The following is an 18,245-nucleotide window of genomic DNA, read 5'->3' on the forward strand; positions in this document are numbered from 1 at the left end:
GCAAGCAAGAGCTTCCTTTTCTAAGGTGGAATATTTGCATTCAGCATCCCTTAAGGGTCGAGATGCGAATCCAATTGTCACCAATTGGCCTTTTTGACGCTGCATTAAAACTGCACCAACTCCTACATTACTAGCATCAGTGATGATAAATGAACAGTGAGCAGTATTAAACGTTGCTAAAGCAGGTGCAGATATGTTTTTTTCAGCAACAAGAACTCTTTTTTGCAATTATCATCCCAAAGAAATTGAACATTCTTTTTCATCAAGTTCCTCATGCTCACAGTCTTATCAGAGAACAGGGGAATGAATTTCGAATAATATTCGGCAAGCCCCAAGAAAGATCTGAGCTGATCTTTGTTAACAGGGTCTGGAGCTAACTCTATGGCCTTGACCAAATTCATTTTCGGGGAGATGCCCTCCTTACTAATGGTGTGCCCCAAATAGTCAACAGAAGATGCACCAAATTTACATTTTTCTTTCGTAAGTGTTAGACCACTATCTTGCAACACACATAAAACTTTATACAAAATCTCGGAATGATCAGATGGATTGGATGCAAAAATCAAAATGTCGTCTTGGAAATACAAGACATTGTCAAAATCCTTAAAAAGGTTGTGCATGACCCTTTGAAAGACGGAAGATGCTGATATTAGACCAAAAGGCATCCTTTTGTACCTGAAAGCACCCTCTGAAGTGATGAAGGATGTCAAATGCTTACTATCCTTGTGTAACGCTATCTGGTGATAAGCATTGGACAGGTCCAAAGTAGTAAAAATGGATGCCCCCTTCAACTTAGTGAACATTTCATTAATATTAGGGAGCGGATATCTATCCACCCAAACATTGCCGTTTAAATCCCTCAAATCCACACAGAGTCTCACTTTGCCGTTGGGCTTGTGAGCGACAACGACTGGGGATAACCAAACAGAGGATTCTATCTCCTCAATGACATCTAAATCACATAACCTTTTAAGTTCAGATTTTACAGCATCTCTTAAATGTAAAGGGACATTCCTAACCTTATGGACTTTTGATACAGCATCTTCCCTAAGAATGATTTTGTGTTCAAAGTTTTTCAAAAGACCTAACGTGGAGGTAGAAAAAACAGAAGCAAATTTCTTTTCACATTCAGAGCAGAGATTAGACTCTACACTCATGACAAGATCAGAATACCCAAGTACTTGTTCAGGATGATTGGGATCCAATTTTATCATTAAGTCCCTCTGTTGAGGCCATCCCAATAAACAAGAACCATCTTTAGCCACATAAACCTTGGAATTAATAGTTTTACCTTTGAAACTTAGGGATGTCGTAAAAAAACCAAGAATGTCAATGGGTTTCCTCCCATACCCAAGTAACTTTATGTCTGGAGGAGATAATTTTAAACCAGGAAACTCTTTTACCCATTCTTCACCAATGAGTGCGTTTCGCCCCTGAATCCGCCATGACATTAATTTCCTTCCCTCCCACGTTTATAGTGCAGTAGGGAGAATCTTTATCACAAGCATTGACTTCATATACTGCAAAAAGAAATTCTTCTTCTAAGTAATCATCTTCTATTTCATTTACATGCTCATCAGAACTCCTTTTTTGACTAAAACCCTTACTTTTAAACTTGTTCTTATTCTTACACATTTTGCTAAAATGACCCTTCATTCTGCAATATCTGCACACTTGACCAATTGCCGGACACTTTCTATCATTTGCTAAGTGATCCGGACTACCACATTTAAAACATGCAAATTCTCTCCTCTCTTGGAACTGTTGGTTTCTGTTTCTGAAAGAAGATCTTTCCTCAAAGTTAGATTTCTTTACAATGTTGACTTCAGCAATGCTTTTTTCTGCGAGTTCCTTCACACCAAGTTTCATATTTTCAAAACGATGTGCGATATCTAACGCTTTGTCTAAAGTCAGATCCTCAGTGTCTAACAGTTTTCCTTGAAGCTTGACATCAGCAATTTTGTGGACCATTTGATCACGCAACATCTGATCATGAAAGGTTGAATAATTGCACTTGGATGCCAAAACTCTTAAGTCATTCATGAATGAGTCAACGGATTCACTTGGTAATTGACCCCTACTCAAAAACTTATGACGGGCAACTACAACGTTGACTTTCTTATTATACTGTTTATCCAACTGTTTGATTGCTTCCTCGAAAACATTGATCGCTTCCTCAGAAGAAGATACACCACCTGCAGACAAAGGTAAGTGACTCAAGACATGTCTTCCTTCAGCACCTAAACAATGTTTTAAGATAGCAAGTTTACGTTTATCAGTATAGTCATCTCCACCAATAGCTTCAATGTAAGCATAAAAGCCTTCTTTCCACCTTTTCCATTCAAGCATAGGTTCGCCTGACTTGGAAGAAATGGTGGTGGTGCTGAAAACCTTTCCATTTTAATTAAGCAAAGTCTTAAAACACTATGAAGAATAAATGTAGTGTTTGTTTTTCTTTATGTATTTTCTCTTATTTATTTATTTTTTTAAATTGTCAACCAAAATTAAACGCAGAGTTAAAGTGAAGTTTATAAAGGATTCTTGTGAAATTATATGCCCAAAGTCAAACTAATGCGCGAAAATCAATCAAATTCATGAAGTCAGCAGATCGTCATTGCATTGTATTGGTTTTTATCCCAAAAGATGGCCGCCGTGCGTCAAAATGCGTGAAACGACGTTGTGACGTCACACGCATGCGCATCAGCTCGAGCTGCTGGTCTCGCGTAGACGCGGTTACGTCACGCGCATGCGCACCGGCTCGAGCAGCGCGACTCACCGGGAATCCTAAAATTGCTCAGCCACCTCAAACAAAGACACAAAACAGTGGCGGTTTCACTTTCCTGATGCTCACACGGACCGTGACACAGCGCAGATACCGCCGTCAAGTCTTCTCGCCAGTTCGTGATCCTCCGCATCAGACGAGGCGTAACGATGCAGGTAGGGACTCCAGGTTGACTTAAGGTTCTTGCCCAATCGTCGCCAGTGAAATGAAGTCGGTTCCAGAGTCGGGAAAGCTGATTTAAGATAATTTATTGAGGAGCAAAGTAAATCAGATCATATCAATTAACCTGGGTCGTAACTGTCATCCCATGGAATCCGGAACACGGCAGTGTTCCTGATTCCAGGCATGACACAACAACACCACACACAGCTAATGTTGCACGTCAAACGGTGAGTCGTGCACTTCAGTGAAAGAAAGCGAAGGGCATGATATCCTCACACATGACACTCCAGGCCTTGATTGTAGGTCCCAGGGCCCTTGGTGACACTGCTCCTCTTTAATAGTGGAGCTCCGGTGTTTGTTACATGGTAAAGTTGGTCCAAAAGTCATGCAGGTCATTTGCTCCCGGGCAAATCAGATCCAAATATCCTCAGCTTCTCCGGGAGGCGAGCGCAAAGGTAGAATCACGGGCAAGAAGCCGCAATGTGGAGCGCAGGCAGTGTACTATTGGGGGGTAGATCATTGGAGGATGAGATAAGGGCAGAAGCAAGAGAAATGGGAAAAATGGCGCTGGTGGAGGGAAACGGCACGAAGAGTGCGGGGAGCAAACTAATGTCGAGAGAACAATGTAGAGTGTGAGAAAGTTAACAAGCAGGAGAGCAATGGCAGCAGGTGGGGGAGAAGCATAGAGGCAAGAGAGCGAAGAGGAGAAGAGAAGCACACCAGGGAAAGAGATGACATACACATGCAGTCTTTTGGAGTGCTTAAACAAAAGGAAGAAAAGTAGCGACTATAAAACGAACAGTCGAAGGCCACAAGTAATGCATCCATGCTCCAGGAGAGGGACAAAGACAAGGAAGTAAAGCTTCACAAGGTAACAAGTAAGACAAAAGCTAATGAGTGACAAAGTCAACTAATGGTAAAAAGTGGGCTGACTCTAAGCTCCCGTAAGCTTACAATATATCTTAGAAAAAGCCAGCACATATGCTGTGTAGTCAGCAAGATCTAAAATGGTTTTCCAATGTGTTTTCAGATCCTTGCTTTCTTTAGACCAAGCAAAAACGTTGTTAATGGGACCCTTACGATAATTGTGAGAAGGCGATGCAGTTTATTTTGGGTTAATCCACCACATTCATTGATGTGTAATTAGTCACACAGTTCTTATTGTACCTGTAAATATCCACCACTCAGCTCTTACTGCACTAAGGCCTGCTCACAATTTTGCTACTTCATCTCCGTACTTCTCTTGGGCAAATCCTGCTATTATAATACTGTACCGAACACTGCTCTTTAAATTCAGCCCAGTCTTTATTTGTGTGTCCCTCTGCACTTTCAGCACTGGAAGCCACACATAGTCTGTCTAGTGCATCTAGATCTCGATGGGTGGGGCACTTCTCATAAAAGGCACTTTTATTACTTATCTGCACCTTCTCTGATTCTGGTGCCAAAGGCCGTCACTCCTGTTACGGCACTGGAACTTGCTGTACGGCCTGCCTGCCAGTGGATCTTGGGCTTTCATTGTGGCACTGCACCCCCGGCTAACTGAGCACTAGGAGCTTTTCATTGCCCTAATGCTTGTACATGTCTTGATAGTACACTTTTATGCCATAGATATTTTGTATTTGATCCTCGTACAGGAATGGATTTACTTGCATGATGAGAACTCCAACTTTGACAGTCTCAGGCTAAGAATAAAAAACTACCTGCAAAGCATTCTGGTTATGATTTTGCAGTGCTTGCTGCTGGTTGGTGATTTTTGTGTCCATTTAGTCTTAAATTATTACTCTTGGATAAGTCAGTCAACATTGTTCTCTTGTAATTCTTCAATGCGCAGCAAAGAGCTTTTTAGTATGCATCCATGTGTTTGTGTATTATTTGGTAATAGTCAAACCTCTTCTCTTTTCTGTTGCAGACGGCTCTGGGGCACTCTGACTCGAAGTCCACCAACAAGTCCAACATGCTGCGGAATCGGAACGCCATTTCCACCTCCGTGGATGATCAGCCACACATAGGCAACTACCGCTTGCTGAAGACAATTGGCAAGGGAAACTTTGCCAAGGTCAAGTTGGCACGGCATGTCTTGACGAACAAAGAGGTTAGTTCAAAGGTCCGACACTGTGTCGGGGGGAGTAGCTACTCTGCTTGCATGAGACTTTCTGCATTGCACATCTCAAGATGGTGTGTAGAATGTTTTTTTCTCTCTACATCAAGTCCTATTTATAAACACGCTGCACGCCCATTTAAGGAATATTTTAAATGCTACATGCACCATTATTGTTCTGCCATGTTGCCCTGTTGGTCCATATTCCCACATTTTTGTGACTGCGGACAGGTGTAGAGTTGGAGCGTTGTATACTGCTTGTAACTGAACATGTAAGAACACCAGGAACATGCAGGTCCCTTTATTTGGCCTCACTTAATACTGTCACATTGTGGACTATCAGCATATAGTTTATATTTATGCAGAGTGCTTTGAATATCTGCCCAGCTAGTTTGTTTGAAGGCTGCATGACTGGCAAAGCTGTTTGCCACTGCTCCACCTCCTAGAGCTTGTCTTGATTGAGGGAATTGAAGTTTGATTTCAGCTCATCTTTTGTCTTTGCCTTTGTGGCGCATTATTTTTCATTGTATGTATGCATTTTATTTTTGCAACCCATGATGTTCTAAACCTGGCAGATGGAGTGTTGCGCAATATTACATAATTTTTTTTCTGTAAAGCAGGTGCACAATAAAGTTTAAGGCACACCTTCACGAAAGACTTCTTCACCCCTCAAGTGCGGATATTCAGCCAATGGCAGACACCTGCACTATCTCTCCGGTGTGTCTGTCGGCCATTGGCTGACACTGGGGAGGTTTATAAGGGTCCCTCTACACCAGAGGGAGTTCTTTATATTAAGTGTAGCTCACGCTGCTCAGACTTCCCTAGCAGCCTGATTGTTTATCTTTTTTTTATGGTAATGGTGAATGGCGCGGAAGGTGCATTGATCTCATTACAGTAAAAGTGCAAGTAAAACTAGCTAATGTCTCGTTTTACTTTTTTTGCTTGTTTTTACTTTTTTGCTGAATCAGTGCTCTTGGGAATAATTCAGCCCTGAGCACTGATTCTCTTGAGGAAGGTATTGTTGGAAAGGGGAAAATCTTCCCCTTCCAATGGTACCTCTGCCTAGGGGATCTCTGCTTGGAGATCGCCACAGGCGATCCACCCACTACACACCAGGGATATGGGGTAAGTAACCCCTTAGTCAAGGGCTTGAGCTTCACCCTAGCAATTACATTTTCAGTTTTTCTGCCCTGGGGAAGTGGATAGGGGGTAGATACTTTGATCCGCCCGCACCCCCCACTAGACATCAAGGTAAATAAAAACAAGCATTTGCAATGCAATAGGTCTCGCATTAATTGAGTTTGAACTATTGGCATTGCTAAATATTGCAACACCAATTGCAACAAAAGTCTATAAATTGTAGGCCAAAAAAAGTGTATTTATTTTTGTAGCCATGGTGGCATGCTGCACTTTAGATGAATATGTTTAAAAGTAAAGAGCGCCATACTGCGATTGCTACAATAGTTAATTGTGGATGCGTTAACAATTGATGTGTGCACTGTTGGCTGGTGGTGTGTGTTCCTGTAGAAATTGTGCACTGATGGCTGGTGGTGTGTGCGCCTGGTCGAAGTGTGCACTGCCGGCTGGTGGTGTGTGTGCATGGTGGAAGCGTGCACTGATGGCTGGTGGTGTGTGTGCCTGGTGTAAGCATGCACTGACGGCTGGTGGTGTGTGCCTGGTGAAAGCGTGCACTGACGGCTGGTGGTATGTGCCTGGTGAAAGCATGCACTGACAGCTGGTGTTGTGTGTGTGCCTGGTGAAAGCATGCACTGACAACTGGTTGTGTGTGTGCGTCTGGTGAAAGTGTGCACAGACAACTGGTTGTGTGTGAGCCTGGTGAAAGCGTGCACTGACTGGTTGTGTGTGTGTGGTTGTGTGTGGTTGTGGTTGTGTGGTTGTGGTTGTGTGGTTGTGCATGTGTGGTTGTGCATGTGTGGTTGTGCGTGTGTGGTTGTGTACGTGTGTACGTGTGGTTGTGTGTGGTTGTGTGTGGTTGTGTGTGGTTGTGTGTGGTTGTGTGTGGTTGTGTGTGGTTGTGTGTGGTTGTGTGTGGTTGTGTGTGGTTGTGTGTGGTTGTGTGTGTGTGTGTGTGGTTGTGTGTGTGTGTGTGTGTGGTTGGTGTGTGTGTGTGGTTGGTGTGTGTGTGTGTGGTTGGTGTGTGTGTGTGTGTGGTTGGTGTGTGTGTGTGTGTGGTTGGGGTGTGTGTGGTTGGTTGGGGTGTGTGTGGTTGGTTGGTGTGTGTGTGGTTGGTTGGTGTGTGTGTGTGTGGTTGGTTGGTGTGTGTGGTTGGTGCGTGTGGTTGGTTGGTTGGTGCGTGTGGTTGGTTGGTTGGTGCGTGTGGTTGGTTGGTGCGTGTGTGGTTGGTTGGTGTGTGTGTGTGTGTGGTTGGTGTGTGTGTGTGTGTGTGGTTGGTGTGTGTGTGTGGTTGGTGTGTGTGTGGTTGGTGTGTGTGTGTGTGTGTGGTTGGTTGATGTGTGTATGTGTGGTTGGTTGATGTGTGTATGTGTGGTTGGTTGATGTGTGTATGTGTGGTTGGTTGATGTGTGGTTGGTGTGTGGTTGGTTGGTGTGTGTGTGGTTGGTTGGAATGTGTGTGTGTGTGTGGTTGGTTGGTGTGTGTGTGTGTGTGTGTGTGTGTGGTTGGTTGGTGTGTGTGTGTGTGTGTGTGTGTGTGGTTGGTTGGTGTGTGTGTGTGTGGTTGGTTGGTGTGTGTTGGAAGGCGGTGACCCCAGGGGTCAAGATGACTCTCCTAACCACCCGGGACCTCCTCTCCCACAAATACTGCCGAGTCTTATCGAGGGGGAGTCCCCGCCGGGGAGGACTGACCGTACCCACTGTCGACACACTACACTTATGAACGGACACCACACCGTGAATCTTTATCAAGTATGAACTTTTATCAAGATAAAAAAGAGAATCAATACAGGGCGAACAAGGGTTTGCGAAAGTCTCGTAGCAAGGGAATGGGGAAGCGGGACAGTCTTAGAGGGCCAGCTGGCACGCCACGCACCCTACGCACAGTTCTCAATCCTCGAACTGGGGGGTACGGGGGCTGGCGATGGGACCTGCTGTCCTACTCACTTCGGTTTCAGATGGTCGTGAGGGTAGCGTCGATGGTCCAGCCGGATCAGAGAGTTCTTCAAGCCGCGACGAGGTCAGCAGGGCTTGGTCAGGAGTACTCAGTCGTACTCGTAGGCAGGTAGAGCCGCAACAGCGTCCGCAGGGCTTTGGATGGTAACAAATGTCTCTCGTTCTCAAGAGTGGACCGTGACGAGAACAGCAGGGCTCCGATGGTTCAGGTCTGTCTGTTCGAGAGGGAGCCGCGACAGCGCCAGCAGGGCTCCGATGGTTCAGGTCTTACTCTTCGAGAGTGAGCCGCGACAGCGTCAGCATGGCTCCGATGGTTCAGTTCTGTAGATTCGAGGATGAGCCGCGACGACGTCAGCAGGGCTCGGTGGGTCAGAGTCTGTTCTCCTCAAGGTCAGCCGCGATCAGATCAGCGGGGCTTTCTTGTCCAAGATACAACTGCCGACTAGATGGAAGGCAGGCTGTCTTATAGTTCAGGAGCTCTTTGATGTCCGGACCCTCAGAGGTAAGAGGCCGGAGGTCCGAGGGCCAGGCGCCTGACTGTCTGGGCGGTGGTGTCTTTGATGCTTTTGGACCATGCGTCCAGGAAATCCCAGACGCCCATCAAGGCCTGGAGCCAGCTCACTAGGAAGCCCAAAGGTGCGATCGAAACCAGCCCCCAGGGATGGTTCAGAAGTGTGAGGACATCCAGCTCCTCTGGAGGGGGCCGGAGGTGTGATGGACGCCTTGGTTTCGGGTACTTGGGGAGTCGTTCACCCCCCTGGGCGAGTCGGGCGCGCCGGACGCGCACGCCTAGCTGCAGCTGGGAGCGGCCAGGGGCTGCCGAAAGGGAAGAAGGCGGTCGGCTGGCCGGGGTGGCCAAACATGGAGTCTGCCGGTCACGTGCATGGGTGCAGGCGGTCGTTTCAGGTCCGATGTAGAAGTCTCGTGTATAGTTCTGGGTGGACGGGAATTAGTTCTGTCCGTCGTTCTGGGTTCTGGGGGGTCAGCGAGGGCCATGCCACGAGGCCGGGTCCAACATGCGTCTCCTCCAGCTGAAAGACGAGGAGAACTACCCATCCTCTTGGGGGTTCTCTTCGCTGAGGCGGAAGAAGCGGGACAAGCCGTCGGCGTTGGCGTGGTCGGCACCAGGTTTGTGTTCCACAGTAAAATCCATCCCTTGGAGGGAGATGGACCAGCGTAGCAGTTTAGGGTTCTCTCCTCATCTGCATGAGCCACCGGAGAGGACGGTGGTCGGTCTGGACCAGGAAGTGGGTACCGAACAGGTAGGGCCTCAGCTTCTTTAAGGCCCAGACTACGGCGAAGGCCTCTCGCTCGATGGTGCTCCATCTCTGCTCCCGGGGTAGTAGCCTCCGGCTGATAAAGGCTACTGGATGATCAATCCCCTGGTCGTCCACCTGGGAGAGCACGGCTCCAATGCCATGTTCGGAGGCGTCGGTCTGGACCACGAACTCTCTGTAGTAGTCAGGGGCCTGTAGTACTGGAGCGGTGCACATGGCCTGTTTCAATTCCTCGAATGCCTTCTGACAGGCGGGGGTCCAAATAACCTTCTTGGTGTTGGCCTTGGCTGTCAACTCTGTGAGGGGCCTACAATACTCCCGTACCCCTTGATGAACCTACGGTAGTACCCTGTGAGTCCTAGGAAGGCCCGCACCTCGGTCTGGGTCGTGGCGGTCTCCCAGGCGGTGATAGCGTCTATCTTGCGTTGGAGGGGGGCTACGAGGCCGCTTCCGACCTGGTGCCCGTGGTATACCACGGAGCTTTGTAAATCATAAGAAATACCTCTAGAAGGACCTATATTGCTTTTATAAGGAGTAAATCTTAACAATATTCACAAATAAAGGGATGCCAAAGAGGAAAATTAGGACATCAAAGTATTATCCAAACATATTTTTATTTGTTTTTTCAGATATTTTGGTTTGAAAAAAATCTTTTTATACATCTATACATTTCGTTTTGACATGTAACATCCTAGGCAAAAGTTCATCTACATTCATAATACAATTTTTACAGTTAAAATGCAGGTTAAGACAATGAAAAAGAAGAATGTACCCCTAACAATCTAATATAATCCTAACATACATGCATACATTCTTACACACCAATCATACCATTACAATGATTAAAAAACCTAACAACATAGATACACAGACTAAGTACAATGAAACAATAAAACCCAAAGGTGTACTTGATGGTTTACAATAGGAACCTAGAAGTAGTGGTTCTGCCAGTTAGACATTGGTCTGTGTAGAAATGACCAATCTATATCCAAAATGTGGATGTACGGCCGACGTACGTTTCGGTGATGATGTCACCTTCCTCAGGGCCAAGAAAAACAGTTAACAAACTAACATATATGCATAATCTCTACAAAGGTTAAAAGAACTGGGGCATTGCAAAGTTTGTTCTATTTCTATTTGATAGGATGTGTGTGGACAGACAATGGTAGATGCTGCGACTAGCGGTTGCTAGTAAGGCATATGCTGTGCTGCACTATAGGCATCACATAGCAAGATCCACAGGTTATTGGCAAAGAATTGCTTCAGTTGGAAATAGTTTATGTAGGATTGCAGTATTTCATATAGTCCTGTTCTTTTAACCTTTGTAGAGATTATGCATATATGTTAGTTTGTTAACTGTTTTTCTTGGCCCTGAGGAAGGTGACATCACCGAAACGTACGTCGGCCGTACATCCACATTTTGGATATAGATTGGTCATTTCCACACAGACCAATGTCTAACTGGCAGAACCACTACTTCTAGGTTCCTATTGTAAACCATCAAGTACACCTTTGGGTTTTATTGTTTCATTGTACTTAGTCTGTGTATCTATGTTAGGTTTTTTAATCATTGTAATGGTATGATTGGTGTGTAAGAATGTATGTTAGGATTATATTAGATTGTTAGGGGTACATTCTTCTTTTTCATTGTCTTAACCTGCACTTTATCTAACTGTAAAAATTGTATTATGAATGTAGATGAACTTTTGCCTAGGATGTTACATGTCAAAGCGAAATGTATAGATGTATAAAAAGATTTTTTTCAAACCAAAATATCTGAAAAAACAAATAAAATATGTTTGGATAATACTTTGATGTCTTAATTTTCCTCTTTGGCATCCCCTTATTTGTGAATATTGTTAAGATTTACTCCTTATAAAAGCAATATAGGTCCTTCTAGAGGTATTTCTTATGATTTGCTTGTCTCTGTTCCCCCCTCTGGACCTTAAATAGACTGGGCGAACTCTTTCTTTACATACCACAGAGCTTTGTCCTATTCGGCACTTGCTAGCTTTAATGGTGAGCCCGGCTCGACGCAGGGCGTCCAACACCTCCCAGAGGTGGTGCAGGTGCTCGGGCCAGTGAGCACTGAACACCGCAATGTCGTCGAGATATGCTGCGCTGAAACTTTCCAACCCGGCCAGGACCTGATTGACCAGTCGCTGGAAGGTGGCGGGGGCGTTTTTCATGCCGAAGGGCATCACTCTGAAGTGGAAATGGCCATCCGGAGTGGAGAAAGCAGACCTTTCTTGGGCCCTCACCGTGAGGCCGATCTGCCAGTAGCCACTGGTGAGATCGAAGGTACTGAGGTACTGAGCCGATCCTAGGCGGTCAATGAGTTCGTCGGCTCGGGGGATGGGGTGTGCGTCTGTTCGGGTGACTGCGTTGAGTCCACGGTAGTCTACGCAGAACCTCAGCTCAGGAACGGTGCCGGGGGCGGCTGCCTTGGGAACCAGGACCACGGGACTAGCCCATGGGCTGTCGGAGGCTTCCACCACTCCTAGGTCCAACATTTTGTCGACTTCGGCCTTGATGCAGGCTTGAACTCAGTCAGGGACTCGGTAGGCTCTGTGTCGTACCGGAGGGCTGTCCCCGGTGTCCACGTCGTGGACGCACCAACTGGTGACGCCGGGGGTGAGGGAGAAGAGGTCTGAGAATTGTCCCAACAAGTGGCGACATTCTTCACGCTGCAAGGGGGTGAGGGAGGAGGAGAGACTCACTCCCTGTACGGAGCCATCTTGATCCTTTGCACACATGAGATCTGGTAGAGGGTCCGTTTCCTCCTCCTCTCCGTCGTCGGTGGCAAGGAGTAATCCCAACTCAGAACGCACAAAATGGGGTTTGAGCCGGTTCACATGTAGGACTTTCAGGGCGTTCCTGGCTGATTTCGTGTCAACGAGGTAGGTGACCTGGCTCTTGCTCTCTATCACCTTAAAGGGTCCAGTCCACTTGTCCTGCAAGGCACAAGGTTCCACTGGGGACATGACCCAAACCTGTTGGCCTGGTTGAAACTCGACCAGAGTGGCATTCTGGTCGTACCAGCGTTTCATCTCCTCTTGGCTGGCCTCCAGGTTGGCCTCGGCCAGCTCGCGAAACTTCTGCGTCTGGTTCCGGAGGGCCAGGACGTAGGAGAACACATCGGGGGGTGTGCTCGGGGGGGCTGTCTCCCAGCCTTCCTTGACCAGGCTGAGGGGACCCCGGACGGGGTGCCCATAGAGCAGCTCGAAAGGGCTGAACCCCAAGGATTTCTGGGGAACCTCTCGGTATGCGAACAGGAGGCAGGGCAGGAGGACGTCCCACTTGCGTCGCAGGGGCTCCTCTAGACCCATGATCATCCCTTTCAGGGTGCGGTTGAACCGCTCAACCAGGCCGTTACCCTGGGGATGGTATGGGGTGGTGAACCTGTACGACACCCCACACTGTTGCCAAAGGGACTTCATGTACCGGGAGATAAAGTTCGTGCCTCGGTCGCTCACCACTTCCCGGGGGAATCCCACCCGGGAGAAGATCCCCATGAGGGCCCGGCCCACGACCAGGGCCGTCACGGTCCGGAGGGGGATGGCTTCGGGGTATCGGGTGACGTGATCGACCAGAACCAAAATGAACCGGTGACCTAGGGAGGTCCGGGGGTCCAGAGGTCCGACGATGTCGATCCCCACCCTCTCGAAGGGGGTACTGACAACTGGGAAGGGCTGGAGGGGAGCCTTGCGCTTGCCTCCGCTTTTGCTGCTAGCCTGGCACGTGGGGCAGGACTTACAGTGGTGTTCCACATCGGCCCGCATGCGGGGCCAGTAGAAATGGGTCACTAGCCGTTAGAATGTCTTATCTTGGCCCAGGTGTCCCGCCAGGGGCACATCGTGGGCCAGGTTGAGGAGGAGGCCACGGAAACGTAGGGGTACCACCAGCACGCGGGCTGACCCTAGTTCGGCAGTCTTCTGTTCACTGTAAAGTAGGCTGTTTTCCCAGTAAAGGTAATGGGAGCCGGACTGGTCTCCAGCGGCCTGGGCTGCGGCCTGTTGCCAGAGCCCCTCAAGGGCAGGGCCGGAGGTCTGCTCTCGGCAGAACTCCTCTCGGGACGGTCCTCCTTCTTGGCGCCACTGGGTCAACTCGGGGATATCTGCTAGGATGGGGACTGGCTCGACGGCGGGTCAGAGGGGACCTTCGTCGGATTCGCTTCCTTCGATGGAGGGCTGGTCGAGGACCGTGGGGTGCTTGCTTCCTTCGGGGACATCAGGGGCTGTACTGGGGGACTCGGGCTCTTCGTTCCCGGGGTTGGACAGTCTGGCGGTCATGGCTCGGGTGCTCACACAGGCCCATTGGGGCAGACCCAACATTTCTAAATGGGTCCTTCTTTCTACCTCTTTCCACTGGGAGCTCTCTAACTCATTCCCCAGGAGGCAGTCTACAGGCATGTCCGTGCGGACCGCTACCCGTAGATCGCCCGAAACTCCCTCCCACTCAAACGGGATCTGTGCTATCCTGCAGGTGCGGATGGAATTATCAGCTGCTATCACTCTACAGGAGGTGTGGGGGATGATCATGGACTCGGGGACTAGCGTGTATCTAACAGACGTGATGCTGGCTCCTGTGTCCCTAAGGGCTCCTACGCTGCACCCGTTAACCTTAACTGTCTGGCGATATTTTTCTGTGTTGTCGGGCAGGTAATCTCCTGGGATCATCTCGCTATTCCCCAGGGAGGCTAAGACCATGGCTGCGGGCTCCCACTCCCCCTGTTCCTCTATCTCTTCCTCTTCTATGGCCACTGAGGATATCTGTCTGGTGGAGGGGCCAGTGCGAGTGGATTTCGGGGTCATGGGACATCATGGATCACCGGCATAGTGCCCGGGTTGCTGACACTTGTAGCATGTGGAGCTGGGGCGGAGCCCCGGGGGTCCTGCACTCGGGGCGGCTCTCGTCGCGGGAGGAGAGCGGGGGGCCTGGTTTCTGGGGGGACTACACTGGGGCCCTGACTGGGATCCTTGCTGTTTGCCTCGACCTCCCCCACCTCGCTGGCGGGAAGATCCTTGGTCGTTCCGTGGGGGGTCTACCCCGGGCCCTTTCTGGACTCGGGTGGCCACCCAGCGATCGGCTTCAACAGCCAGTTTCCGTGGGTTGGCGAGCTTGCTGTCCAGTAGGTGCTGTCTTAGTTCCACAAAGCAATTGGCGGACAGGTGCTCGTAAGCGACTAGGCCTTCGAAGGTGGTCACATTGCTGCCCTTGATCCACCCATCGAGGGCCCGGGTGTAGTAGTTCACATAGTCCACCCATGTGGTGCCAGGAATCTTCTTGCACTCCCTAAACCGCTGGCGATACATTTCTGGCGTTAGGCCGTAGCGGAATAAGAGAGCGTCTTTCATGTGGGGGTAGGCGTTCATGTGTGCGGTCGGTAGGTCCAGCAGGGTGTCTCTTCCCTCGCTGAGGAAGCGGATCCACAGGCCGGCCCCCCAGTCCTTCTCGGGGACCCGGTGGGCGGACATGGCAACCTCGTAGGCCTTGAACCACTGCTGGATGTCGTCCCCTTTGTAAAACTCCTTTACGACGTCTTTGGGGATGTGCACCTTCGTTTTTTTGGGGACCACCTGCTCTCCGAGTCCCGGCGATCTGGTTGCTTCTGCTCTGGCTTTCAACTCTAGTTCTTTGAGGCCGCGCTCATGCTCGTGCTTGAGCTGGAGTTTCCGGCCTTCATGCTCCCTCTGGAGCTTCTTCTCCTCTAGCTCTCCCTGGAGCCGCAACTGCTCAACCGCCAACTTCTTTTCTGCAAGTTTGAGTTCGCCCTCCAATTTGAGGCGCGCCAGTTCGAGTTCATGGCTTCGGTCACGTTCTCGGTCGGCCCTCTCTTCCGAGGACCGATCTCTCCCGGTTGCTGGGCTCCGGGTCGGTTGCTGGATTCTCTCACCGGCCGGTGTACCGGGTTCAGTCTGTGGCCTCCCTCCCTCGTCGTCTTCGGTCGGGGGAGGGGTGCTCTGGACTCTACCCAAGCGGTTAGCGCTTTCTGGAAATCTTCCTTAGTACTCAGTCCGGTACTCTGGATACTCAGTTCTTTGCAGAACTGTTTTAGCTCTCTATGGGTGTAGTCTTCCAAGAGGTCTTTATCGAATGTCGTCTTCACACCAGATTCTGTGGACGTCATTATTGCTCTTTCTTTCTCGTGCGTTTGCTGCGTGTGGGTTCAGGTAGTGTATCAGTGGTACGATCTTTTAGGCGTAGGTTCGTATCGCGTCGCTGCCACCAATGTTGGAAGGCGGTGACCCCAGGGGTCAAGATGACTCTCCTAACCACCCGGGACCTCCTCTCCCACAAATACTGCCGAGTCTTATCGAGGGGGAGTCCCCGCCGGGGAGGACTGACCGTACCCACTGTCGACACACCACACTTATGAACGGACACCACACCGTGAATCTTAATCAAGTATGAACTTTTATCAAGATAAAAATGAGAATCAATACAGGGCGAACGAGGGTTCGCGAAAGTCTCGTAGCAAAGGAACGGGGAAGCGGGACAGTCTTAGAGGGCCAGCTGGCACGCCACGCACCCTACGCACAGTTCTCAATCCTCGAACTGCGGGGTACGGGGGCTGGCGATGGGACCTGCTGTCCTACTCACTTCGGTTTCAGATGGTCGTGAGGGTAGCGTCGATGGTCCAGCCCGACCAGAGAGTTCTTCAAGCCGCGACGAGGTCAGCAGGGCTTGGTCAGGAGTACTCCGTCGTACTCGTAGGCAGGTAGAGCCGCGACAGCGTCCGCAGTGCTCTGGATGGTAGCAAATGTCTCTCGTTCTCAAGAGTGGGCCGTGACGAGGTCAGCAGGGCTCCGATGGTTCAGGTCTGTCTCTTTGAGAGGGAACCGCGACAGCGTCAGCAGGGCTCCAATGGTTCAGATCTTACTCTTCGAGAGTGAGCCGCGACGACGTCAGCAGGGCTCGGTGGGTCAGAGTCTATTCTCCTCAAGGTCAGCCGCGATCAGATCAGCGGGGCTTTCTTGTCCAAGATACAACTGCCGACTAGATGGAAGGCAGGCTGTCTTATAGTTCAGGAGCTCTTTGATGTCCGGACCCTCAGAGGCAAGAGGCCGGAGGTCCGAGGGCCAGGTGCCTGACTGTCTGGGCGGTGGTGTCGTTGATGCTTTTGGACCATGCGCCCAGGAAATTCCAGACGCCCATCAAGGACTGGAGCCGGCTCACTAGGAAGCCCAAAGATGCGATCGAAACCAGCCCCCAGGGATGGTTCGGAGGTGTGAGGACATCCAGCTCCTCTGGAGGGGGCCGGAGGCGTGATGGACGCCTTGGTTTCGGGTACTTGGGGAGTCGTTCACCCCCCCCTGGGCGAGTCGGGCGCGCGGGACGTGCACGCCTAGCTGCAGCCGGGAGCGGCCAGGGGCTGCCGAAAGGGAAGAAGGCGGTCGGCTGGCCGGGGTGGCCAAACATGGAGTCTGCCGGTCACGTGCATGGGTGCAGGCACGCGGTTTGGCGGTCGTTTCAGGTCCGATGTAGGAGTCTCGTGTATAGTTCTGGGTGGACGGGAATTAGTTCTGTCCGTCGTTCTAGGGGGTCAGCGAGGGCCACGCCACGAGGCCGGGTCCAACAGTGTGTGTGTGTGTGTGTGGTTGGTTGGTGTGTGTGTGTGGTTGGTTGGTTGGTGTGTGAGTGGTTGGATGGTTGGTGTGTGTGTGGTTGGTTGGTTGGTTGGTGTGTGTGTGTGTGGTTGGTTGGTTGGTGTGTGTGTGTGTGTGTGTGTGTGTGTGGTTGGTTGGTGTGTGTGTGTGTGGTTTGTGTGTGTGTGTGTGGTTGGTGTGTGTGTGTGTGTGTGTGTGGTTGGTGTGTGTGTGTGTGTGTGTGTGGTTGGTGTGTGTGTGTGTGTGTGTGTGTGGGTGTGTGTGTGTGTGTGGTTGGTGTGTGTGGTTGGTGTGTGTGGTTGGTGTGTGTGTGTGTGGTTGGTGTGTGTGTGTGTGTGTGGGTGTGTGTGTGTGTGGTTGGTGTGTGTGTGGTTGGTGTGTGTGTGGTTGGTGTGTGTGGTTGGTGTGTGTGGGTGTGTGGTTGGTGTGTGTGTGTGGTTGGTGTGTGTGTGGTTGGTGTGTGTGTGTGGTTGGTGTGTGTGTGTGTGGTTGGTTGGTGTGTGTGTGTGTGTGGTTGGTGTGTGTGTGTGGTTGGTGTGTGTGTGTGTGGTTGGTGTGTGTGTGTGTGGTTGGTGTGTGTGTGGTTGGTTGGTGTGTGGGTGGTTGGTTGGTTGGTTGGTGTGTGGGTGGTTGGTTGGTGTGTGGGTGGTTGGTTGGTGTGTGGTTGGTTGGTGTGTGTGGGTGGTTGGTGTGTGGTTGGTTGGTGTGTGTGTGTGTGGTTGGTTGGTGTGTGTGTGTGTGGTTGGTTGGATGGTGTGTGTGTGTGGTTGGTTGGATGGTGTGTGTGTGTGGTTGGTTGGATGGTGTGTGTGTGTGGTTGGTTGGATGGTGTGTGTGTGTGGTTGGTTGGATGGTGTGTGTGTGTGGTTGGTTGGATGGTGTGTGTGTGTGGTTGGTTGGATGGTGTGTGTGTGTGGTTGGTTGGTGTGTGTGTGTGTATGTGGTTGGTGTGTGTGTGTATGTGGTTGGTGTGTGTGTGTGTTTGGTTGGTGTGTGTGGTTGGTTGGTACGTGTGTGTGTGTGTGGTTGGTGTGGTTGGTTGGTGTGTGTGTGTGTGGTTGGTTGGTTGGTGTGTGTGGTTGGTTGTGTGTGTGTGTGTGTGGTTGGTTGTGTGTGTGTGGTTGGTTGTGTGTGTGTGGTTGGTTGTGTGTGTGTGGTTGGTTGTGTGTGTGTGGTTGGTTGTGTGTGTGTGGTTGTGTGTGTGTGTGTGTGGTTGGTTGTGTGTGG

The 18,245-nt window shown here is 50.1% G+C and overlaps 1 protein-coding gene across 8 annotated transcripts in view; it reads left to right on the top strand.

The window, feature by feature from the left end:
• The first annotated feature begins 4,855 nt into the window (after positions 1-4,855).
• Positions 4,856-18,245, top strand: part of MARK2 (microtubule affinity regulating kinase 2) — a 632,043-nt gene continuing 618,653 nt past the window's right edge. For all 8 annotated transcript variants that reach the window (XM_086950522.1, XM_086950521.1, XM_086950529.1 and 5 more), the window contains exon 1: positions 4,856-5,036. In XM_086950522.1, coding sequence (XP_086806648.1) covers positions 4,899-5,036 — 138 coding nt within the window. In that variant the 5' untranslated portion in view covers positions 4,856-4,898. The remainder of the gene's footprint in view (positions 5,037-18,245) is intronic.

The sequence above is a fragment of the Lissotriton vulgaris genome, unplaced genomic scaffold (assembly GCF_964263255.1).
Source record: "Lissotriton vulgaris unplaced genomic scaffold, aLisVul1.2 SCAFFOLD_667, whole genome shotgun sequence".
In the NCBI taxonomy this organism is placed as follows: domain Eukaryota; kingdom Metazoa; phylum Chordata; class Amphibia; order Caudata; family Salamandridae; genus Lissotriton; species Lissotriton vulgaris.